Genomic DNA, 20,375 nt, shown 5'->3' on the forward strand with positions numbered 1-20,375 from the left:
TCTGGTTCACATACATTGTATGCATTTTAACGTTTGGGTGCCATAAGCACCATCAATATAGCATTTCTCGAAACATGGCTCGACTCGGAGCCCACAATTACGTATTTGTTTACGAGCTATGGCATACGCGTTGTACCCACGAACTAAGCCCTCCACGTGGCATGGTTTGCTATATGTATATATATATGTGTTTGTGTGTGTGTGTGTGTGTGTGTAACCGCTCTGGCCACAATCTGGTGGAATTTATGGCATGCACTCGGATGCAATGAGCCTTCGACTCGACGTGGCTTTGTGGTTGCCACCATGGATAATGTGACTCAGGGTATGCGACCTTCCTGTCGCCTCCTCCAAGTAATGACCTACGACATAGTCGCAACAACCGCATAGTAACAGCGGTTGCAAATCTGGCCATGTCAACTTGTAACCGGTGCAACACTACCCCACAGCCCAGCAGGACTGGTACGACCCCAGCACAGGTAGGTCAGACGTACCAGCAGGGACAGCATATGCTGCCCTGCGAGAAAGGTCCCGGCTCTGCCCAATTGGATGCGAACCGGCCCGACTAACCAGGCAAACCGAGCCACGGTGCCACTGGCACCCGTGATGTCAACGACACTCGAGGAACAATGTGGTTGCCCTGAGTGACAGTTCACAACCCCGGGCATGATACCCAGATGTCGAACCCACCAAACTGGGTTAGAACCAGTCGACAACCCAGTCCACCTTGACCCAGTACATGGTTATTTAGTAACGAACTGGCTCGACAGAGCCTTATCGATTTCACATCCTTTCTTCAATAATATATTGTTACAAATTTTCTTTTCGAAACGCTATTAATGGTTATTCAGGGTATGCGACCTCACCGTTTACAAACCCACCTAAGGATGCTTTAGCAGGGTTCTTGTGTGTGATGCAAAACCTAAGGTAAACAGTAGTGTACTAGGTTGAGGTCCATGTTCATCATCTATTTTACCCTACAGACCAATGAGTCATACAATACCATTTCCCTTTTTCCTTTTTAAAACCTTATGTTTGTCTTCATTGTCATTGATTCAATTGATAACAAAAATAGATGTAGTATGTAATAGATTTTACATATTTCCAGTCTATGAAAAATTAAATATTCTGCTGTGTGCTTACAAAAGAAAGAAAGGAAAGAAAAGAACGAAACATGAAATGTATACAGACCTAGCATCCCATCGGTCATTTTTTTTTCTTAATAAGCAAGACATGTGATAATAGTGTGTGTGTAGGCCCATCCGTGTTTTGATATTTAGCCTCTTTTTAATCAGCCTGTGTATCATAGTGACATCTAGGTATGTGCTAACATATAGTCCAGTCATGGGTTAGTTACTAGAATATATTAGAAACAGACAGGTGGTGCCATGACTTGTATATACATGAAAGTAGCATTACCATAGGTAATTAAATAATGTTTGATATTGTAGCTACATTTCAAACAAGATCTCAGGTACCTATTCATCTTCAGCCGTGGAAATCACCCATACATGCTACTAGTCTAAAATGTCATTAATCATATACACATACATTAACACACAGAGTCAAGATCCCTAGCATGCATCTAGGCAGCAAAGCTTCAATATTTCCTTTCTGTTTTACTGTGTAGGTTCAGACCTAAGTTCTGATCTAGGTTCAGCAATCACTCATGGAGGTAACCTACACATTTCTCAATTGTATAGTTTCAGATCTACATTCAGATTGAAATTTAACAGGGTGTTATATGAAAAACCATTCCCACCTTCTCAAGGTGCCGGTTTGCATATGACCAAAAGTCCTAAGATGGGTGGGGTAGTTGAACGAGCAAGCCATTCGAACCATTGAGTTTCGGATTGCTGTCCCACTGCATCGTCATCATGAAGGCAAGACTCATACCTATATACATATATATTATTGATGTGCCAAATTATGTGCTTGCACTACACAGTCCCTACAGTTGTCCAGCCAAGGCTATCGATTACACCTATATAGCTCACCATCCAGGTGAACCGAGAAGTTGGACTCACACCCAACTGTGACTCATGACAACAACCACTACCCATTTGTAGCGATGTTCAGCCTCAAATCGCAAACACTGCACATGTTTGTGCACCAAGACATCGAACACACGTATAAATCAAATACTCCTTACCTCTTTGGAGTCTCGCGACAACACGGCTGCAACTTGATCCTTTCGTTGGAGCGACACACCACTTCAATAATGGAGTCCACATGATCAGCAGAGGAGGTTGACACATCCAGCAATGATGGTCGACCACCACGGTGGAAGGGAAGGATGGATGGCCAAAAACGTTAAGAGAGAGAGAGAGAATAAATGATGTCAATAATGGCTGCACAGTTTTCACTTTGAGTCCCTCCTTTCACTCCTCTTGATTAGGAAAGTTATTAAAGTTCATAACTTCAAATATCCATTCCCATCCCATGTTTTTGGTGGGTGCACTAATTTTTCAAAATTGCCCTCTCCTCCCTTTAGCACAATCCTCTCCAACTTCCTCCACTAGTTGCTTTATGGGTACCCCTCATCCCCATTTAGTGAGATTCCCCATACATTTTGGAAAAAGGTAAAAAAAAGTAGCCAACTCCCACACATTTTTTGTGGGAGATGGGCTAGAAGATAGGGGTTTACAAGCCCCACGATTTTACCTTTTCACCAAGGTAAAATCGTCACCCTATTGTGCAAAAAGATATTCGTGGAGAGGGGGTTTTGAACCAAGGTCTTCCACCAAAGGGGCAACGAACCCCTCCACATGTGCTAGTTTCCATTTATTGCAAAGTACATGAATAAAATTGTATTTAAATCCTTTTGCTCAGTTTTGGGTTTTATGCAAAAAGGAAACATTTTACCTTTCCATGTAGGTGCACTGTGGGTTTTGAACATGGGTTGTGGCTCCACACAACCGTGTGTCCTACCACTACATCACACCACTGCTTGTTGTTTACTTTTGCAAAGAAATTCATTTTATGTCTTATTACGATGTTTTCCCCCATTGGTGGATCTCGCATGTTTTCACGTGGATTTTCTCCCGTTGGTTCTAACCTTGCACTCTCTCACCTTAAATGTGCTTCGGATCTCACGCTATCATCCCTGAACCATTGGATTTTCCCATTTAGCCCCGTGAACCAGGTCAGATCATTGGATCTCGCTAAGGTCCGGATCCAAGTACCCCTTTCTAGTATTTATTACCGGGTTCGTTCCAGTAACCTTCAAGTCATCAAAATTGTATTGCATAGTACAGAATCCTCTTATTTCACATAAATACTTCACTTTTATTCATTTAAAATTCCTTAAATTTCACAAGTTTTACAGGGTGTGCAACCCTCCTCTATATATATGCATTGCCCTTTAGATCAAGGGCCGAAAATAATTTCATCCCTTTGATCTAAGGGTTAGAATAGAGTGTTAATTTTTCTTCCTTGCTTGCCAAATAAGCAAGTTGACTAGTCAACAATAAAGTTTTGATTTTTGTTAAATAACTTGTTGTCTTCTTAATTCAGCCCTCAACTCAATTTAGGATTCTCTAGAGGTGATGCCACCCCTATGGAGCCCTCTAGAAAATCGTCCTCCTCTTAGAAGTTAAAAAAAAACATTAACTTTTAATTGCACCGAATAACTAGTTTTTGATTTTAACATTTTTCGCTTGTATTTTGGTATCATATTTTAAATCTTTATTTTAGAGTGCCACTTAGGATGGGAAGGCCCACCTATGGACTCCTACCGTTATTAATTTTAAATATATTTTTATTTTATCCTAATAATAATAATAATAATAAATTCCTCAAAAAAAAAATTGGGTGTTACAGCCATAGATGAACTTGTTGGCATATTATTTTTGAGAACCATGTGAATTGTTTATATAAATAAAAAGTTTAAAATTTTTCTCAAAAATTGGGGTTTGGGAAAGTTTTAAAAGGTTGGATTTTTTAGGGACGTTACATATGGATTGGTAAGCTAGCTAATTATTCTATTTTGAAAGTCTTTTTATGTCATATTTATGTTCATGTGCATAGTGCACAACGTTCCAAATTAGATGTTAATTATAAACCATACATCTTTCTCGGATATGAGAAGGGGTGAAGGGGTACAAGTTATGAGATCTTAATTCCCATAAGGTCATCATAAGTAAGGATATTGTGTTTGATGATAAACATATGGTGAAAGCAACTAAAAAGGATTACATATAATGGATGGGATTGATCTACCAACAAGAGAATGTGTGATTTTTTCTCAAGAAGCTCTTAGCATGATTCAAGAGCAAGAACAACCATATAGCTTGGTAAGAGACAAAGAAAGAAAGACCCACAAGGCTCCAGTAAAGTATGATTTTGAAGATATGATTTTTTTTTGCTCTAACTGTCGATGTAGGTGATCCATCATGCTATAAAGATGTCATCAACTCAAATGATAATAATAAGTGGATGTTGATTGTGACAGAAGAGATGGAGTCACTCTATAAGAATAAAACTTAGGACTTTATAGAGTTACCCAAAGGCAAGAAAGCTATAGGGTGCAAGTGGGTGTTCAGAAAGAAAGAGACTTTATGAGAAAAAGATGGTGAAAAGTTCAAATCTCGATTGGTGGTGAAGGGATTATCGCAAAGAGAATGAATCAATTATAATAAAGTTTTTTCACTGCTTGTGAAAAACACATTGATTCAGGTACCTGTTGGCAATGGTTGTCATGCATGATTTTGAGTTAGAACAACTTGATGTGAAGCCTGCATTTCTTCACAGAGAACTAGAGGAGGAAATCTACATACAACAACTAGAAGGTTTCAAGAAAGTAGGCAAGGAGAGTCTTATTTGCGGGTTAAAGAAATCACTTTATAGGTTGAAGCAATCTCCTTGGTAGTGGTATAAGTGTTTTGATTCTTACATGATTAAGGTCGGGTATACCGAGAATGATTACAATAATTGTGTTTACTTTCAAGTTCTTGATGATTAATCATATATTATTTTGATGTTATATGTGGATGATATGCTAATTGTTGTCAAAAGCATAATTGAAATTGATAGGTTAAAGTCCACTCTGAGTCAAGAGTTTGATATAAAGGATCTTGGTGTTGTAAAGAAGATCTTTGGCATGAAGATTCATAGAAAAAAAGGTCAACAAGTTATGGGTTTTACAAAAGAATTATGTTGAAAAGGTTATTAAAATATTCAACATGAAAAAGGTGAAACCTATGAGTACTCCTCTTGCTATACATTTTAAGTTATCTAAGCACTTATGTTCTAGCATAAAGGAAGAAGAAGCATACATGTCTAAGGTGCTATATGCAAATGTAGTGAGTTGTCTTATGTATGGCATGATGTGTAGTAAACCTAATATTGCACATGTTGTGGGTATAGTTAGTAAGTATATATAAAATCTAAGAAAGGAGCATTGGAATGCAATTAAATGAAGTTTTTTTTTATATTCATGTGATGTTATAGGTTATGTTGATGTTAACTTTGAAGAGGACTTAGATAAGAGAAGATTTACTGGTGGTTATATATTTACTTTAGCAAGTGAGCTAGTGAGTTGGAAGTTTATACTTCAATCGATGATTGCCATGTTCACAACTGCGACAAAATATGTAGCAGATTCAGAAACAACAAAAGAAGGCATATGGCTTAAGGGTTTGGTTAATGAACTTGACATCGAGCAAAGGAAGGTGCAGTTGTATTATGATGGTTGAAGTACGATTCACTTGGCATAGAATTTAGTAAGTCGCCCTAGGTCAAAGAATATTAATATGCAGTATCATAAGATTTAAAATATGATAGAAGATGGTGAGTTAGACGTGGTAAAGATTCACACGAGGGATAATGCAACTGATATGTTGACTAAGTTGCTTAAAAATGATAACTTCAAGCATTGTTTGGATTTGGTTAATGTTTCATGTTAGAAGCATGGGCTCTAGGGAGAGGGGGCATTGAAGGTGAGAAAAAAAAATTTTGACATGAGTGATGGCAAGGCAAACTCAAGGTAGAGATTGTTGGGGTAATATGTGACTTTGTCTTGCCACATAAGACCTGGGACCACTTAGAGTCCATCTCATGTGTTATTAAGGAAACTCCACTTAAAGTCCCTCTCCTATGTTGCCAAGAAAACCCCAACGTATTAGGGGTTTCCCTCTTTGTTTAGGAAACTAAGTGTTAGATCTCTATATAATAGATATAGAGGGTGGTTCCAATGTGTGATTTTTAAGATATGTCTTTGAGGGTTCTTGTTTATAGGGTGAAGAGAAGCTTGTTCTGATTGCAACAAAGGAGGAGAAAGAAGGTTTGCACAAATTTCGATTTCGACTTGTCGGGTCGAGGTAATCTACAATATCTGCATACTAATATATTTCTTTTTGTTCTTGAGAGTACTATAACATCATGTACTTATCGGTTTCAATAAAGATTTCTCTTTTACTCTCCGTAGACATAGGCAGTTTTGCCGAACTAGATAAATTTGGTGTCTTGTGTGCATGCTTGCTGGTGCGAGTTTTGAAAAATAATTTTTAAAATAATATTTTATGTAAAAACAATGTGAAAGCCAAACACCAAATAAATAAAAACTGGCTCACATGAGTGGTGAAGTCTGGGTTGATCTCAGGGAATGGAAAAATACTTTGTATTCCACAGAAAACTAAGCTACTCTTTATTGCCTTAAAAAAATTTTAATTAACTAAATGAGAGTGCGGCCCTCTGCGGAGGACTTAAACAAATAAAAATAATAATAAGTGTCTTATTACAAAACCAAAATGAATTGAATAAAATAAAATAAAAACCTAATCTAAAAAAATAAGGAAAAGACTTCAGTGCTTTGAGCTTCTTGTCCCTTCCTTGAGCTTTGGTTTTCTTATTTCTTTACTTGTTTATGCTCTTTGAGGGGATCTGAGAGGCCTTTTGAGGGGACCTTTTAGGGACCTTAGAGGGCACTTTAGGGGTAGTTTCGAGAGCTCACTGCACGCCTAAATGCTTTCCTGTAAATATAAACAAACAAAACACAAAGATACTATAAAAAACTATAAAAACATTAAGGGTTAGTTTTACGAAAAATCACAAAAACACTAAATAAACTATGGAATAACACTACACTAAAAGACAAAATAACATAACTAATTTTATAACTAACTAAGAACTAACATGAATCAACTAACTAAAAGACAAATTAGCATAACTAATTAACTAACTAACAAGAAACAAGAAACAATTTATGGAATTAACTAATGCAAATAACAAGAAATAAACTAAACTAATTAACTACTAAAAGAAAACGTGAACTATAAAATAAATTGAATTAATCTAACTTACATGCTATACTAACCAAATTCTAAAAAGGAATTTAATCAACTAATTAAGCAAGTGGTTGTATTTTTGCAATGATATTTTTAAATAGATGTTTTTAATAAAAAAATTAAAAAATTGACAACCAAATATATAAAAACTGACTTTCCACAATCATGGCAAGTACGGGTTGAATCCATAGAGAACAGGACAATATTCAAGATTAACTCTAATTACATTAATTTATTAATAATGTAAAAGTTTATAATAAAAAATTTACAAGTTAAATCACACACTAATGTAAATAAAAAGTAACTAACAAAGAAAATTTTCTAAACTATGTTGTTGAAGCCTCCTCTAAGTCCAAAAAGCATTTTCATTCTTTCACCAAATATGGCATTCACGTTCTCAACGTAAATGAATCTTTAACCTGCAGTATTCTCTGCAACCTAAAAAATATAAAATAAAAAGTCAGTAACTGAAATTACTGCAATTAATTCAGAAATGCCACTAAAATTAATTCTAAAAATAACAATTACAACTAATTTATAATTTAAGTAAAAATACCCTAAAATATAAATTCTAATCAAAGTGGCTAATTTATGCTAAAACTAATTATACTAAACTCTATAAAATAAACTATATATTCTGCAAAAACTAAAAAAAATACAGAAAATTAATTAACTAGTGAAATGTCCGTTTTGCCCTCACTATATTGCAGGAATGATTTTCTAATAGACTTTCAAACACAGAGTATTTGAAGGGTCAAATGGAATCCAAAATTTATAAAATTTGTTTTGTTGGATTCATGACACGTGCAAGAATCAGACCCTTTTTACAGATTTCAAAAATTTATCCTGAATCTCCAAGTATAAGTGTTTCAAGAACACTTAAATTTTGGAAATTTGCCTATCCCGAAATTCAATCTTTCGTAAAGCCGGTTTTTGAAAAATGCTTCAAAGTATGACCAAATCAACTCTAAATGAGTTGAAATTTGGGTTGCAGACAGAAGACACATGGATGAAGAGAATAGAAATGATTTTTTTGAAAAACTTTGAAAAATTATACATGAAATAACGTGTGTAACTGACTGCAATTTATGATTCAAAAATTCAATTCAAACTAATTGAAAGTCATTCAATTCATGCACTATTGATCTTATGCACATGCAATGACAGACTAATCAGTCATAATACTCTGCTAAAATACAATAAACATAATTTAATTAAGCTAACAAAAAATTTAAATATAAAATAAAACCTAAGTTACTTTGAGGAAACAATGAATTAGTTCTAAAGCAAAGCTAAAATGCACACAAATACACAAACTAACTTAAGTTAGAGAACAAATATAATCTAATATGATTCCAAACTACTGTAGTCGTCCCCTATATGGGGTCTACTCAAACACTAATAAAAAAATTAAATACGAAATGTAAAATACTCAACCTGACATACATGACTTACCTAGCTAATCACACTTAACCCACTACAAATACATCCTAAGGTGAGCCATACCTTATATGGGACCTACTTAGTATTTAATTAAATAATAAAATAAAAATAAAGAATTAAATACAATTGACTATCTAACCTAACTAATATGTCAGGCTAATTATTAAATACATGCAATACTCAAAACGTCTAAGTCAAACATTTCCTAAAAGGTTAATAAAATATGCAATTAACTATACTATGCTAAATGCTAAATGAAAGGGATCTTTCATGTATTTTTAGGCTAGATTGGATTTAGGTGGGCACATACACTCTTACCTTATAAAAGATCTTTGACCTTTCAAAGTAAAAAATGCCAAAATTTAGAATTTAAGATAATATCTCCTCCCCTTAAGGCAAGTGCATTTGAATTTTGAAGGGTTTTAAAAATTTAAGGCACTTAGATCACAAGAGGAGAAGATCCTCTTTAGGGTTGGCATCTTTAAGGATACCCAACACCTTCCTTTTTTATTTCACAAATTTTAGAAACCCACAAAATTGGCCAAAATCGCCTAATCTTTGAAAATTACCAACTTGCCCTTCATTCAATTTCGAAAATTAAGAATTTAATAACTAAGCTACACTAACTATATACTAACCTAGTTAATATCAAAATTATATGTAGGGGTAAGATTGGAATGCACGGAAAATCATGAATAGTTATGAATTAAAAACGAAAATTCCAATTAAGCTAACTATTAACTAAACCTAAATGCAATGAATCTAGACTACTAAAATTAATTTCCTAAACCACATGGAACTTACTAAAAACACTCCGACCTTACTGGTCCAACAATGGCTGACGTCTTCTTGGAGAAGACAATAGACTCAACAAAAAATGAGTTTACACAAGACACAAGAAAACATTTTTTAATAAAAAAAATTACAACAAATCAAAAGCTAATTTTAATTTACCCTAAACTATGAACTAAACCCGACCTTAGGGGATTAAAAAAAACAGGATGTTAACCTACTCTAATCGACAAAAAAATTTAGAATAAAATTTATTTTAGAACTTCAAAAATGGCTAGACATAGTCTAGCCGGATTTCACAAATTAGCACAAGAAACACAATGAAATAAAACGACACCTCAAACTCATATTAGACCCTATCTTAGGACAAAAAAACTTGATTTTTAACTACCTAAAACTGTTGTAAAAATTTAGAATAAAAATATTTTTGGAAGCACAAAAACGGCTAGATGTAATCTAGCTGATTTTTGTAAAATAGCAAAAAAGAAAACTAAAAGCAAAAGACGCGGTTCTTACCGGACAATCCGCGTTTGGTCCCAGATCTAAGGCCTCCCACGACTTCTTCTACCCTCTGATTGTGTCTGCAACTTCCAGCAGCTTGATGACGGAACAGTGATGGTGGTTCGAAGGATGGTAGGTGGGAACAAAGCGCTAGCCCAGAAAACTCCTTGGCTCGTGTAAAGGCCCAAAAATCTCCTCGGTCAGATAGCACCCGAAAAACTTCTCAGTACGAAGATTAAGCTCTGTCAATGGATGCCATGCTGCTGCACACAAAAAGCAAACATTTAGATGAAACTAGACACAAAATTAAAAATAACACGAAGATATGAAAAGCAAAGGGATGGGAGACGCCCGAAAAACTCCTCGATGGCGAAACACCCAAAAAATTCTTCGGTGCGACGAAACAATGGTGGAAGATTAGAGGATGGAGGTGGCTGGTGTTGTGGAGGACTACCCAAAATTCTGGACCAAAAAAAAATCAGAATGCCCCCCCCCCCCCCCCCGCCTTTGTCTAATATTTTTAAGAAATTCAAAAACACTCTTATGAAAAAGTAATTTTGAAAACACTAAAAAAAATTCAGAAATTGTTGGGCGCCCCTTTTAGAAAACATGGATGGATCTTGAGTTGGTTCAATGTGATCCAACCTTGATCCCAGATCCCAAAATCGTTATTCTAATATGGGTCTGGATCTGGATCCCACCGAAATTCACTCCCTTACACTAAAAAACACATAACCTCGCCAATTTAACTCAGAATTGGATGACATTTGAAATGTAGCTTCCTATGACTTATATCAACATAAACATGAGTTTTAACTCTAAAAATATAGATAATGACATGCATATTTTGATTAATTTATAATGCATTTCATGTATTTTCAGCAAGCAATCAACAAATTAACTAATTAAACAAAATCGATAATTTAATTCAATAATGAAAATTGGCTAATGTAATTCAAATAATTTAAATTAACTAATTAATTTCTAATTAATCTATTGAAATAAACTAAACTTAATTAAATTTAATTGATCTAAAAAATTAGATTTAACATGAAAGTAAAACTAACTACTTGCTCGAATTTAAATCTACCTAAATCGGCTAATTAAGAAATTCAAAGTAATTTAATCTAATAAACATAAAAAATAAAGAACAAAGTCTAAATTAAATCTACCCTAAATCTGAACCTAAACTGAAGTAAAACTCATAAAAAATATAAAACTATTCTATGTTAGATCTAGCAATTTAAATAAAATAATCTTATTCTATGCGCAAACCAAGAAAAATGGCTAAACTAGATTAAGCTATATATTTTTTCTTTTTATATTTTCAAATTCTAAATCTAAACTAATCTAATCTAAATATGATGAATATGCAATGATTAAACAAAACTATATGCAATGATACGATTCATGATATGCAGAAACTAAAACTACGGTGAAATGTGAGAGAAGAAGCAAACCGTGTGGTTTACCTCCGATGGAAGGGTTGAGAAGAAGAAATGATTTTTATCTTCGAGCTGCATGTACCTCCGTTGATCAAGGCAAGAAGAACCGGCGATAGAAAAATGTTAGAAGCAAGATTAATCAAAGGGAGAAAGGAAGAGATCGGGGGAGAACCGGTTTGGAACGAAGAGGAGGAGGAAGAGAAGAGAAGAGAAGAGGGAGAGGAGGCTTGCATTTTCTCATAAGGGAAAAATGTGTTTCATTGCTGGGACAAAGCTATTTATAAACAAAAATTAGGTTTAAACATATTTTTTATGGAAGTCTAAAATATTCTCAAAAATTTCAAAATAGGTCTTCCTCAAAACCCTGTTTCCAAAATGAGTTTTTCTAAACTAATTAAAATTACTAACTACTCTCATAATCTAATTAAACTACAAATTAAGAAAAATTTTAAACTAATAAAAACATTAAAAATGTACGGCTGGACCAAAAAATATGATTTTTCCCAAAAATTTAATTTAAAGCAATTTCTCGAAAGCAATGATAAAAATGGGTTTTGAATACAATTTTATCATGAACCATGCATAAATAGATATGAATAAAATGCATAAATATATGCATGATTAAATTCTCACATGCTTATCGTTTGCTAGTCCTCGAGCAAACTGAAGCAAAAAGCAAAAATGCTAAATTGATCAAAATAAAAGCTTAACTCACTTTTGTAGGAATCACGGTTGCATTTATCATATGCAACAAGCCCTTTAAACCCCTGGGTTACCCCTGTGGATGAGTAAGGTCTCGTGAGGGTTTGCAGTGATACTACCCATAAACATCTCTATCATGTATACATAAAAATTTTAATTCAAGCAGCATTAGGCAACTATGGATTTTGTTTTCACAAATATTACAGGCCATTACACTTTCAGAACATAATTAAAGTCTTTTGCATGCCACCACAGAGTAAAACCCTTTCTTCTACTTTTTTAAATATCATAATCATTTATGCTTTATTCTCATAAAATCAAATATATGCATGTCATTGTTTACTTATCTTCACTTATATGTTTTCTGCACAGGTTTTCTCAATATTTATTCCTAAGCAGTGAACTTTTTCTTTTATACTCTTTCTTTTCTTTCTTTTTCTTTTTTCCAGATTTTTAATTTTTTCATATTTTTTCTTTCTTTTTGTTAAGCACTATTTCAAATTTCTAGTTTTTGTGACCCGTGTAATGAGCTTTGGCTCAGTGACTCCTAGGCCAAACGACCTTAGGGCACCAGATACAAAGTATCCCTCAGACTTAATTGCTCAAGTCACTGGACCTTTCATTTTCATAGTTTACATATAACTTACTTCTTGTCATGTGCAATGTCAACATCTATTAGGCTCTCTATAAAGTCCATGTAATAGGCTTTCGGGCTGGTTGCTCCCAAACCAAATGGTTTTAGGGCACCAGGTATAAACACCCCTTAGGCTCTACGTGCTCGAACAAAATAGGCCACATATATCAACTTAGACAAAGGAGTGATTTTCTTCGTTATCCTTTTCAACATGGGAATCAAAAACTTCAACTTGTGTCTGAGCCCAGCTACTAGGGAATATGAAGATACCAAACAACTAAACGTATGCGCTTTTCACTTTTTGAGCTCATGAATGCAACACTGTTCATTTGCTTAGTTTTTCAAAAATAAAATTATGCATATTCATACTTATGATTCAAAATAAACTCTAACATGCATTTATCGCCATTTCTTTGAAATCCACATAAATAACCATATTTTTCTAGATCAGTGTCAAAAAAAAAAAGTTATGAAGCTTAAAAATTCTCTAAAAATATTAGATTATGTAAAACATTTATATAAGGTCAAACTCATTCCTTAAAAGCCCAATTTTTATGAGTTTTCATTAAAAGTGCAAGTACAAAGACAAAAAAATTGGGTGTACAAATTACACCCTCCCCCATGCTTGAATGACACAGTCCTCAGTGGCACCCCCCATGCTTGCATGAAACTGAGTGAATGCATATGAGAACAAAAATAAATGGAAGAGAAGTTGTAGAAGTCACTTGATCCACGTTATGGAACCTTACCTGATATGGCATGTGAATGGCCTTGCATAGGTTCCACCTGTCTACCTGTTATGCAACCCATAAAAATATACCAAAAATGCAATGTATACATAATCTGACATTTATGCTTATGAACAATAAAATAAATAAACACATCCTAAGAAAACTATGAAAGAACAAAACAATTGAATCCTAAAAATACAACATACAAAGATGTGTGTTGCCTCACTCATCAATAAGGTCAATGACCTCGATGTCCTGACTAACCACGACATCAGAAAGATAGAGCTTCAGTCGTTGCTCATTGACCTTGAAGGTCCCATTCATACGAGGATAAAAAATAACAATTGCTCCATATGTAAACACCTCTCGTACTATGAACGGGCCATCCCATCTGAACTTCAGCTTCCCTGAAAAAAGATAGAGCCGCGAATTATAAAGCCAGACCTTCTGACTAGGCTCAAACTGCTTCCTCAAAATATGTTGATCATGGAATTGCTTGGTTCGAGTCTTGTAGATCTTAGCATTCTCGTATGTCTCATTTTGCAGCTCCTCTAGCTCACTCATCTGCAATTTATGCTCAGTGATAGCTTGGGCTATATCAAAATTAAACTTTCTAATCTCCCAAAAGGCCCTATGATCCAACTCAACAGGGAGATGACATGGTTTCCCAAAAACCAGTCAGTAAGAAGACATACCAATCAGAGTCTTGAAAGTAGTCCTGTAAGCTCAGAGGGCATCATCAAGGCACTGGGACCAATCCTTACGGTATGACTAGACTGTCTTCTCAAGAATCTGCTTGATTTCCTTGTTGGAGACCTCAACCTAGGCACTCGTTTGTGGATGGTAAGGTGTAGCAATCCGGTGGTGTACTGAGTACTTTTTGAGTAGGGAAGCAACATGCACATTCTGGAAGTACTTACCGCCATCACTAATCATCACTCTCAGGACTCTGAACCTATTAAAGATATTATGCTTGATGAATTGAATCACCTACTTACGATCACTGGTCCGGGTGGCCACGGCCTTGACCCACTTGGACACATAATCTACCACCACTAAAATATAAACAAAGCCAAACGACGGCAGGAAGGGACCCATAAAATTGATGCCCTAAACATCAAAAATCTCAACAATAAGAATGGGAAGAAGGGGCATCATATCACGCTTGGAAATGCTCCCTGTATGCTGACAACATAAGCATCTTTGACAAAAATTGTGAGAATCTCTATGAAGTGTTGGCCACCAAAATCCAGACTGGAAGACCTTTATAGTGGTCTTCTGGATAGAAAAGTGGCCTCCACAAGCCAAAGAATGACAGAACTCCAGAATAGAATCAAACTTCTCCTTGAGGACACACTTTCGAATCACCTGATTTGGGCATAACCGAAACAACTTTGGATCCTCCCATAAATAATGTTTCACCTGCGACATGAATTGATCTCGCACATTCATGTTCCAATGTGTAGGGAACTCTCTGGTCACCAAATAGTTTATGAAATACGCAAACTAGAGCAGACGCTTGACATGAATCAACTGCTCATCCGGAAAGGAAGCATCAATCTTTCCCTGATCTACAGATGGCTCCACAGTCAGTCTGGATAGATGATCTGCTACAAGATTCTCACATCCACTCTTATCTTAAATTTTGAGATCAAATTCTTGTAGCAGAAGGATCCATTGAATGAGACAAGGTTTAGCATCCTTTTTACTCATCAAGTACCGCAGAGCAGCATGATTAGAATAAACGATGACTTTGGAGCCCAACAAATACGAACGAAACTTCTCAAGAGCAAATGCTACAGCTAACAGTTCCTTCTTAGTGGTCGTGTAATTCAACTGAGCATCGAAGAGGGTCCTGCTAGCATAGTAAATGACATGAGACTTTTGTTCGACCTTCTACCCCGGAATGACTCCAACCGCATAATCGGAAGCATCGCACATAATCTCAAAAGGTACAGACCAATCGAGAGATTTCAGAATCGGCGTAGTGGTCAGGGTCTCCTTAAGAGACAAAAATGCCTTCAGACAGGCATCATCAAAACAAAATGGTTGGTCTTTAGATAGCAGTTACATAACGACCTAGAAGTTTGACTAAAATCCTTAATGAATCGTCGATAGAAACCTATATGCCCTAAGAATGAACATACCTGCCGCACAGAGGTCGGTGGAGATAATTTGAAAATGGTCTCCACTTTGGCCTTATCGATCAATCCCTTTCTCAGACAATGTGTTTGAGCACAATCTCCTATTGTATCATTAAATGACTCTTCTTCCAACTAAGCATGAGATTTGTCTCCATACAACGTGTAAGCATTCTCGCTAGCTTTTGGAGACAATCATCAAATGAAGAGACATAAACTGAGAAGTCATCTATAAAAATCTCAAGGATGTTGTCGACCACATGGGAGAAGATGACCATCATATACCTCTGAAAAGTTGTCGGGGCATTGCAGAGCTCAAACGGCATTCTCCTAAATGTGAAGGTGCCATAAAGACAGGTGAAGGTAGTCTTCTTCTAGTCCTCAGGGTAGACAGCTACCTGATTGTAACCTAAATAACCATCCAGAAAACAGAAATAATGTTGGTCTGTGAGCCACTCTAAAATCTGGTCGATGAACGATAACAAAAAATGATCTTTTTGTGTTGCACTGTTCAACTTTCGATAGTCAATACATACTCGCCACTCCATGGTGGTCCTCATGGGGACGCTCTCTCCTTTTTCGTTCAGCGCAACGGTGAGCCCCAACTTCTTGGGGATAACCTGTGTAGGGCCCACAGACTATTAGAGATAGGATAGATAATCTATGCGTCCAACCATTTTACCACCTCCTTTTTCACCACTTCCTTTGTGTGGAGATTCAACCTCCTCTGCATCTCTCTAGAGGGTTTAGCACCCTCGTCTATGATGATATGATGCATACAGAAAGAGGGATCTATCCTCTTCAGATATGCCACCGACCAACCAATCGCCTCCTTATGCGCATGCAGGACCTGAAGAAGCTGACTCTCCTGCGAGTCAGTTAGGGCTGTAAAAATGATGACGGGGAGCGTCTGATCCTTGCCTAGAAAGGCATACTTGAGTGATGCTGATAAAGGCTTTAGCTCAAGCTCAGGCAGACTCTCAATGGAAGGTAAGGCAGGCTTCTTTGCCAGATCCAAAAGCGGCTCAAACTGCTAGGTCCACTGCACTTCTCCTGTCAACTGATCAAGCAGACCATGGTCATCTCCCAAGAGTGATTCATCTTTCTCATTCTGAGGATGATCACTCAACGTCCATACCGGCTCTGCCTCCACCAGGTCCTATATGAAATCGACCTGGAAAGAGGCGTCCGCTCATGTAGGTCCCATCACAGCGCTGCGTTAAAGATATTCAACCTCATTTTTTTGTTGTCGAACGACACATCCTTTGCTTCAGTGTGGTAATTGATGTATGCGTTGGCAGTGGCCAGGAAGGGGAGACCAAGGATAATGGGCATCTGCCTAACATTGTCAACTCCCTCAATATCAAGAATAATGAAGTCAACAGGGAAGTAGAAGTCTTCCACCTTGACCAACACGTCTTCAAGAATCCCTCAAGGGACCTTGACAAAATGATCTGCTAGCTACAGGGTCATTGGTGTCAGCTTCATCTCCTTAAGTCCGAAAGCATCATAAAAGAAACCCGGCAAGATGTTTACACTTGCCCCATGGTCGAGCAGGGCACGTTCGACAGTAATGTCTCTAATGACACAGGAAACAATAGGAGCCCCTGGGTCCTTGATCTTTGGTAGAGTTTGGTGCTGAAGCATTGCACTCACCTGCTCAGTCAAATATATTTTCTTTGGAACATTGAACCTCAACTTCTGCTTCTGCGTACAAAGCTCCTTGAAGAACTTTGCGTATGTAGGGACCTGCTGAATGGCATCAAGCAGTAAGAGGTTAACCTATACGTGCTTGAAAATCTCAAGCATCTCCTGCATCTTCACCCCCTGCTTGCCAAACAACTTCAGCTTTTCTAGTGCCTTAGGAAAGGGGGCTTTGAGTATATAGGACTTGGATGGCTCAGATGGGGGAGCCCTCTCGCTTTCTTGAGGTGGATCGATAGAGACCGACTGTTCAACTGATCTCTCACTTTCTTCTGCAGCCTCTCTCGATTGGTATTGCTTCCCACTCCTAAATGTGACAACCGCTTGAGCCTGCTCTTGATGACCATCTGCTCTATGCAAGGTATGCATCGGCTCCTTACCCCTAGGATTCACCACTGACTGACTGAGCAGTGTCCCTTTGCTTCGTCTGCTAAGCGCCTCAGCGAGCTGTCCCATCTGCGTCTCTAACTTGGAAATCAACTGAGTGTGGAAACTCAGGTTCGTCGTAATGTCCAAGAAGGCCTACAACATCTTGTCCTCAAAGGACTGATTGGATGCTAACTCCTGGGATGGAGGCTGACTATAGGACGGTTGGGAAGAGGAAAACTGGGTCTCTGAAAACCAGGCGCATAACTGCCTTGTCTGGGTGGTTGCTAGGAAGGGGGTGGGTGTTGTGGATTTCTCCACGAGAAATTAGGATGGTTCTGCCAACCCAGATTATAAGTGTTGGAATATGGGTTCGGTACGGGCTTAGCGAAACCTTACGCCATCTAAGCTTGCTTCTGGACAAACTCAGGGTACTGTGGGGCCATGGGGGGTAGTCAACAACATGGTGTGCAGAGCTAGCACACAACACACACACCTGCAAGGCTGGAGAGGGATTCGACAACAGCTGATCCAATTTCTGGTACAACTGGTCGACCTTGTTTTGCAACTCAAGGTGCATCTCTATCTCGAATATGTCAGCCTTCTTCGCGCCATCATGCGCAGGTGTGGCCCTCTTAGAACGTGAGGCAAAAGCAAGGTACATCGAGATCTCGCTCATTGTCTCAAAAAGAGCTCATGCTTCATCCTCACTCTTAAGCATGAAAGTACCCCCACAAGCCGAATCAATCATCTGACAGTTCTTCTCGGTCAGCCTATCGTAAAAGTACTGCACCGGTTGCCAACAGAGCACTTGGTGGTGGGGACACTTTCAGAGGATCTTTCATCCTCTCCCACGTCTCATGAAACTATTCTCCCTCAACCTGAGAAAAGCTGGTAATAGCCTTTCGATACTGATTGATCTTACCAATTGGAAAATATTTCTTGAGAAACTCACGCTGCATGCGTTCCCAAGTGGTAATCTGCATAGTATCTAGGGCCTTCAGCCAATGCTTGGCTTTATCCTTGAGGGAGAACAGGAACAACGTCAACCTTAATGCGTCATCTCCAAAATTGTTGATCTCTACTATAAAGCAGATCTCGAGGAACTCATCGAGATGACGGTAGGGGTCTTCGTTGCTTAGGTCATAGAAAATGATAGCATTTGTATAATGTTGGCCTTTATCTCAAATTGGTTGGCTCCTATAACGGGTCTAGCGATGCAGGATGCGGGAGTATATTTATTAGGAATGAAATACTCTCTCAGGGGATGGTTCAACTGCTGATCCTCTGCCATAGGGCCAGATCGATGGGCTCTCCTAATAAGGGACTCAAGGTCCTCAACTATCTCAGCAATCTCGGGGTCAAGCGAGTGTCGCCCTTGCATGCACTTGAGGGTAGACCGGTGCAACACCATCTTAAGTGAAAGGCTTTCTACCTACCTAACGCGCAGAGCGACCAAACCACAATAAACCACAAAGTGGGTAAAGGAAAAATAATACTATAAAGCAGTAAACATGCACCACACAATTGCACTCAACAAATATCTTATAAAAAATAAACTAAGAGCACCATACCAATCATGCGCAGTCACCTCCCAAGGGTAGCCTAGTAGGTGGGCCATGCAAGAAAGGTAAGCTGGTATCTAGGGTGTGCAAACACATGGTTCTAAACCTAAATGTTGAAAAGAAACTAAATAATCCTAAATAATCAACATGAAAGTAAACTAAACAGTCCTAAATAGTAACAAAAGAGAAACTAACAACCTAAACAAACGTGAACAATCAGTGACAATAAAGTGAATACTCGTGTTAATCGTCGTTCCTCAGCAATGGTGCCAAAAATTTGGTGTGAGTTTTGAAAAATAATTTTTAAAATAATATTTTATGTAAAAACAATGTGAAAGCCAGACACCAAATAAATAAAAACCGGCTCGCATGAGTGGTAAAGTCTGGGTCGATCTTAGGAAACGGGAAAATACTTTGTATTCCACATAAAACTAAGCTACTCTTTATTGCCTTAAAAAAATTAATTAACTAAATGAGAGTGCGACCCTCTGTGGAGGACTTAAACAAATAAAAATAATAATAAGTGCCTTATTACAAACCCAAATTGAATTAAATAAAATAAAATAAAAAACTAATCTAAAAAAATAAGGAAAAGTATTCACTGCTTTGAGCTTCTTGTCCCTTCCTTGAGCTTTGGTTTTCTTATTCATTTACTTGTTTATGCTCTTTGAGAGGCCTTTTGAGAGCATGAAGGGCCTTTTGAGGAGACCTTTTAGGGATCTCGGGGGGCTCTTCAGGAGTAGTTTCGAGGGCTCACCGCACGTCTAAATGCTTTCCTGTAAAAATAAACAAACAAAACACAAAGATACTACAAAAACTATAAAAATATTAAGGGTTAGTTTTACGAAAAATCACAAAAATACTAAATAAACTATGGAATAACAATACACTAAAAGACAAAATAACATAACTAATTCTATAAATAACTAAGAACTAACATGAATCAACTAACTAAAAGACAAATTAACATAACTAATTAACTAACTAACAAGAAACAAGAAACAGTTTATGGAATTAACTAATGCAAATAACAAAAAATAAACTAAACTAATTAACTACTAGAAGAAA

The 20,375-nt window shown here is 37.1% G+C and overlaps 1 protein-coding gene and 1 pseudogene across 1 annotated transcript in view; one reads left to right on the forward strand and one right to left on the reverse strand.

Annotated features, from left to right (window-relative positions):
- LOC149818245 (secreted RxLR effector protein 161-like) overlaps nt 1-5,693 on the forward strand; it is a 48,979-nt gene extending 43,286 nt beyond the window's left edge. The window contains exon 2 of the mRNA XM_089986185.1: nt 5,449-5,693. Within this exon, the coding sequence (XP_089842311.1) occupies nt 5,449-5,693 (245 nt within the window). The remainder of the gene's footprint in view (nt 1-5,448) is intronic.
- Nucleotides 5,694-13,753: 8,060 nt separating this feature from the next.
- On the reverse strand, nt 13,754-18,421 carry LOC149818246 (uncharacterized; annotated as a pseudogene).
- Nucleotides 18,422-20,375: the final 1,954 nt, after the last annotated feature.

This window comes from Nuphar pumila, chromosome 13 (genome assembly GCF_984573655.1).
Source record: "Nuphar pumila chromosome 13, dmNupPumi1.hap1.1, whole genome shotgun sequence".
Classification (NCBI taxonomy): Eukaryota; Viridiplantae; Streptophyta; class Magnoliopsida; order Nymphaeales; family Nymphaeaceae; genus Nuphar; species Nuphar pumila.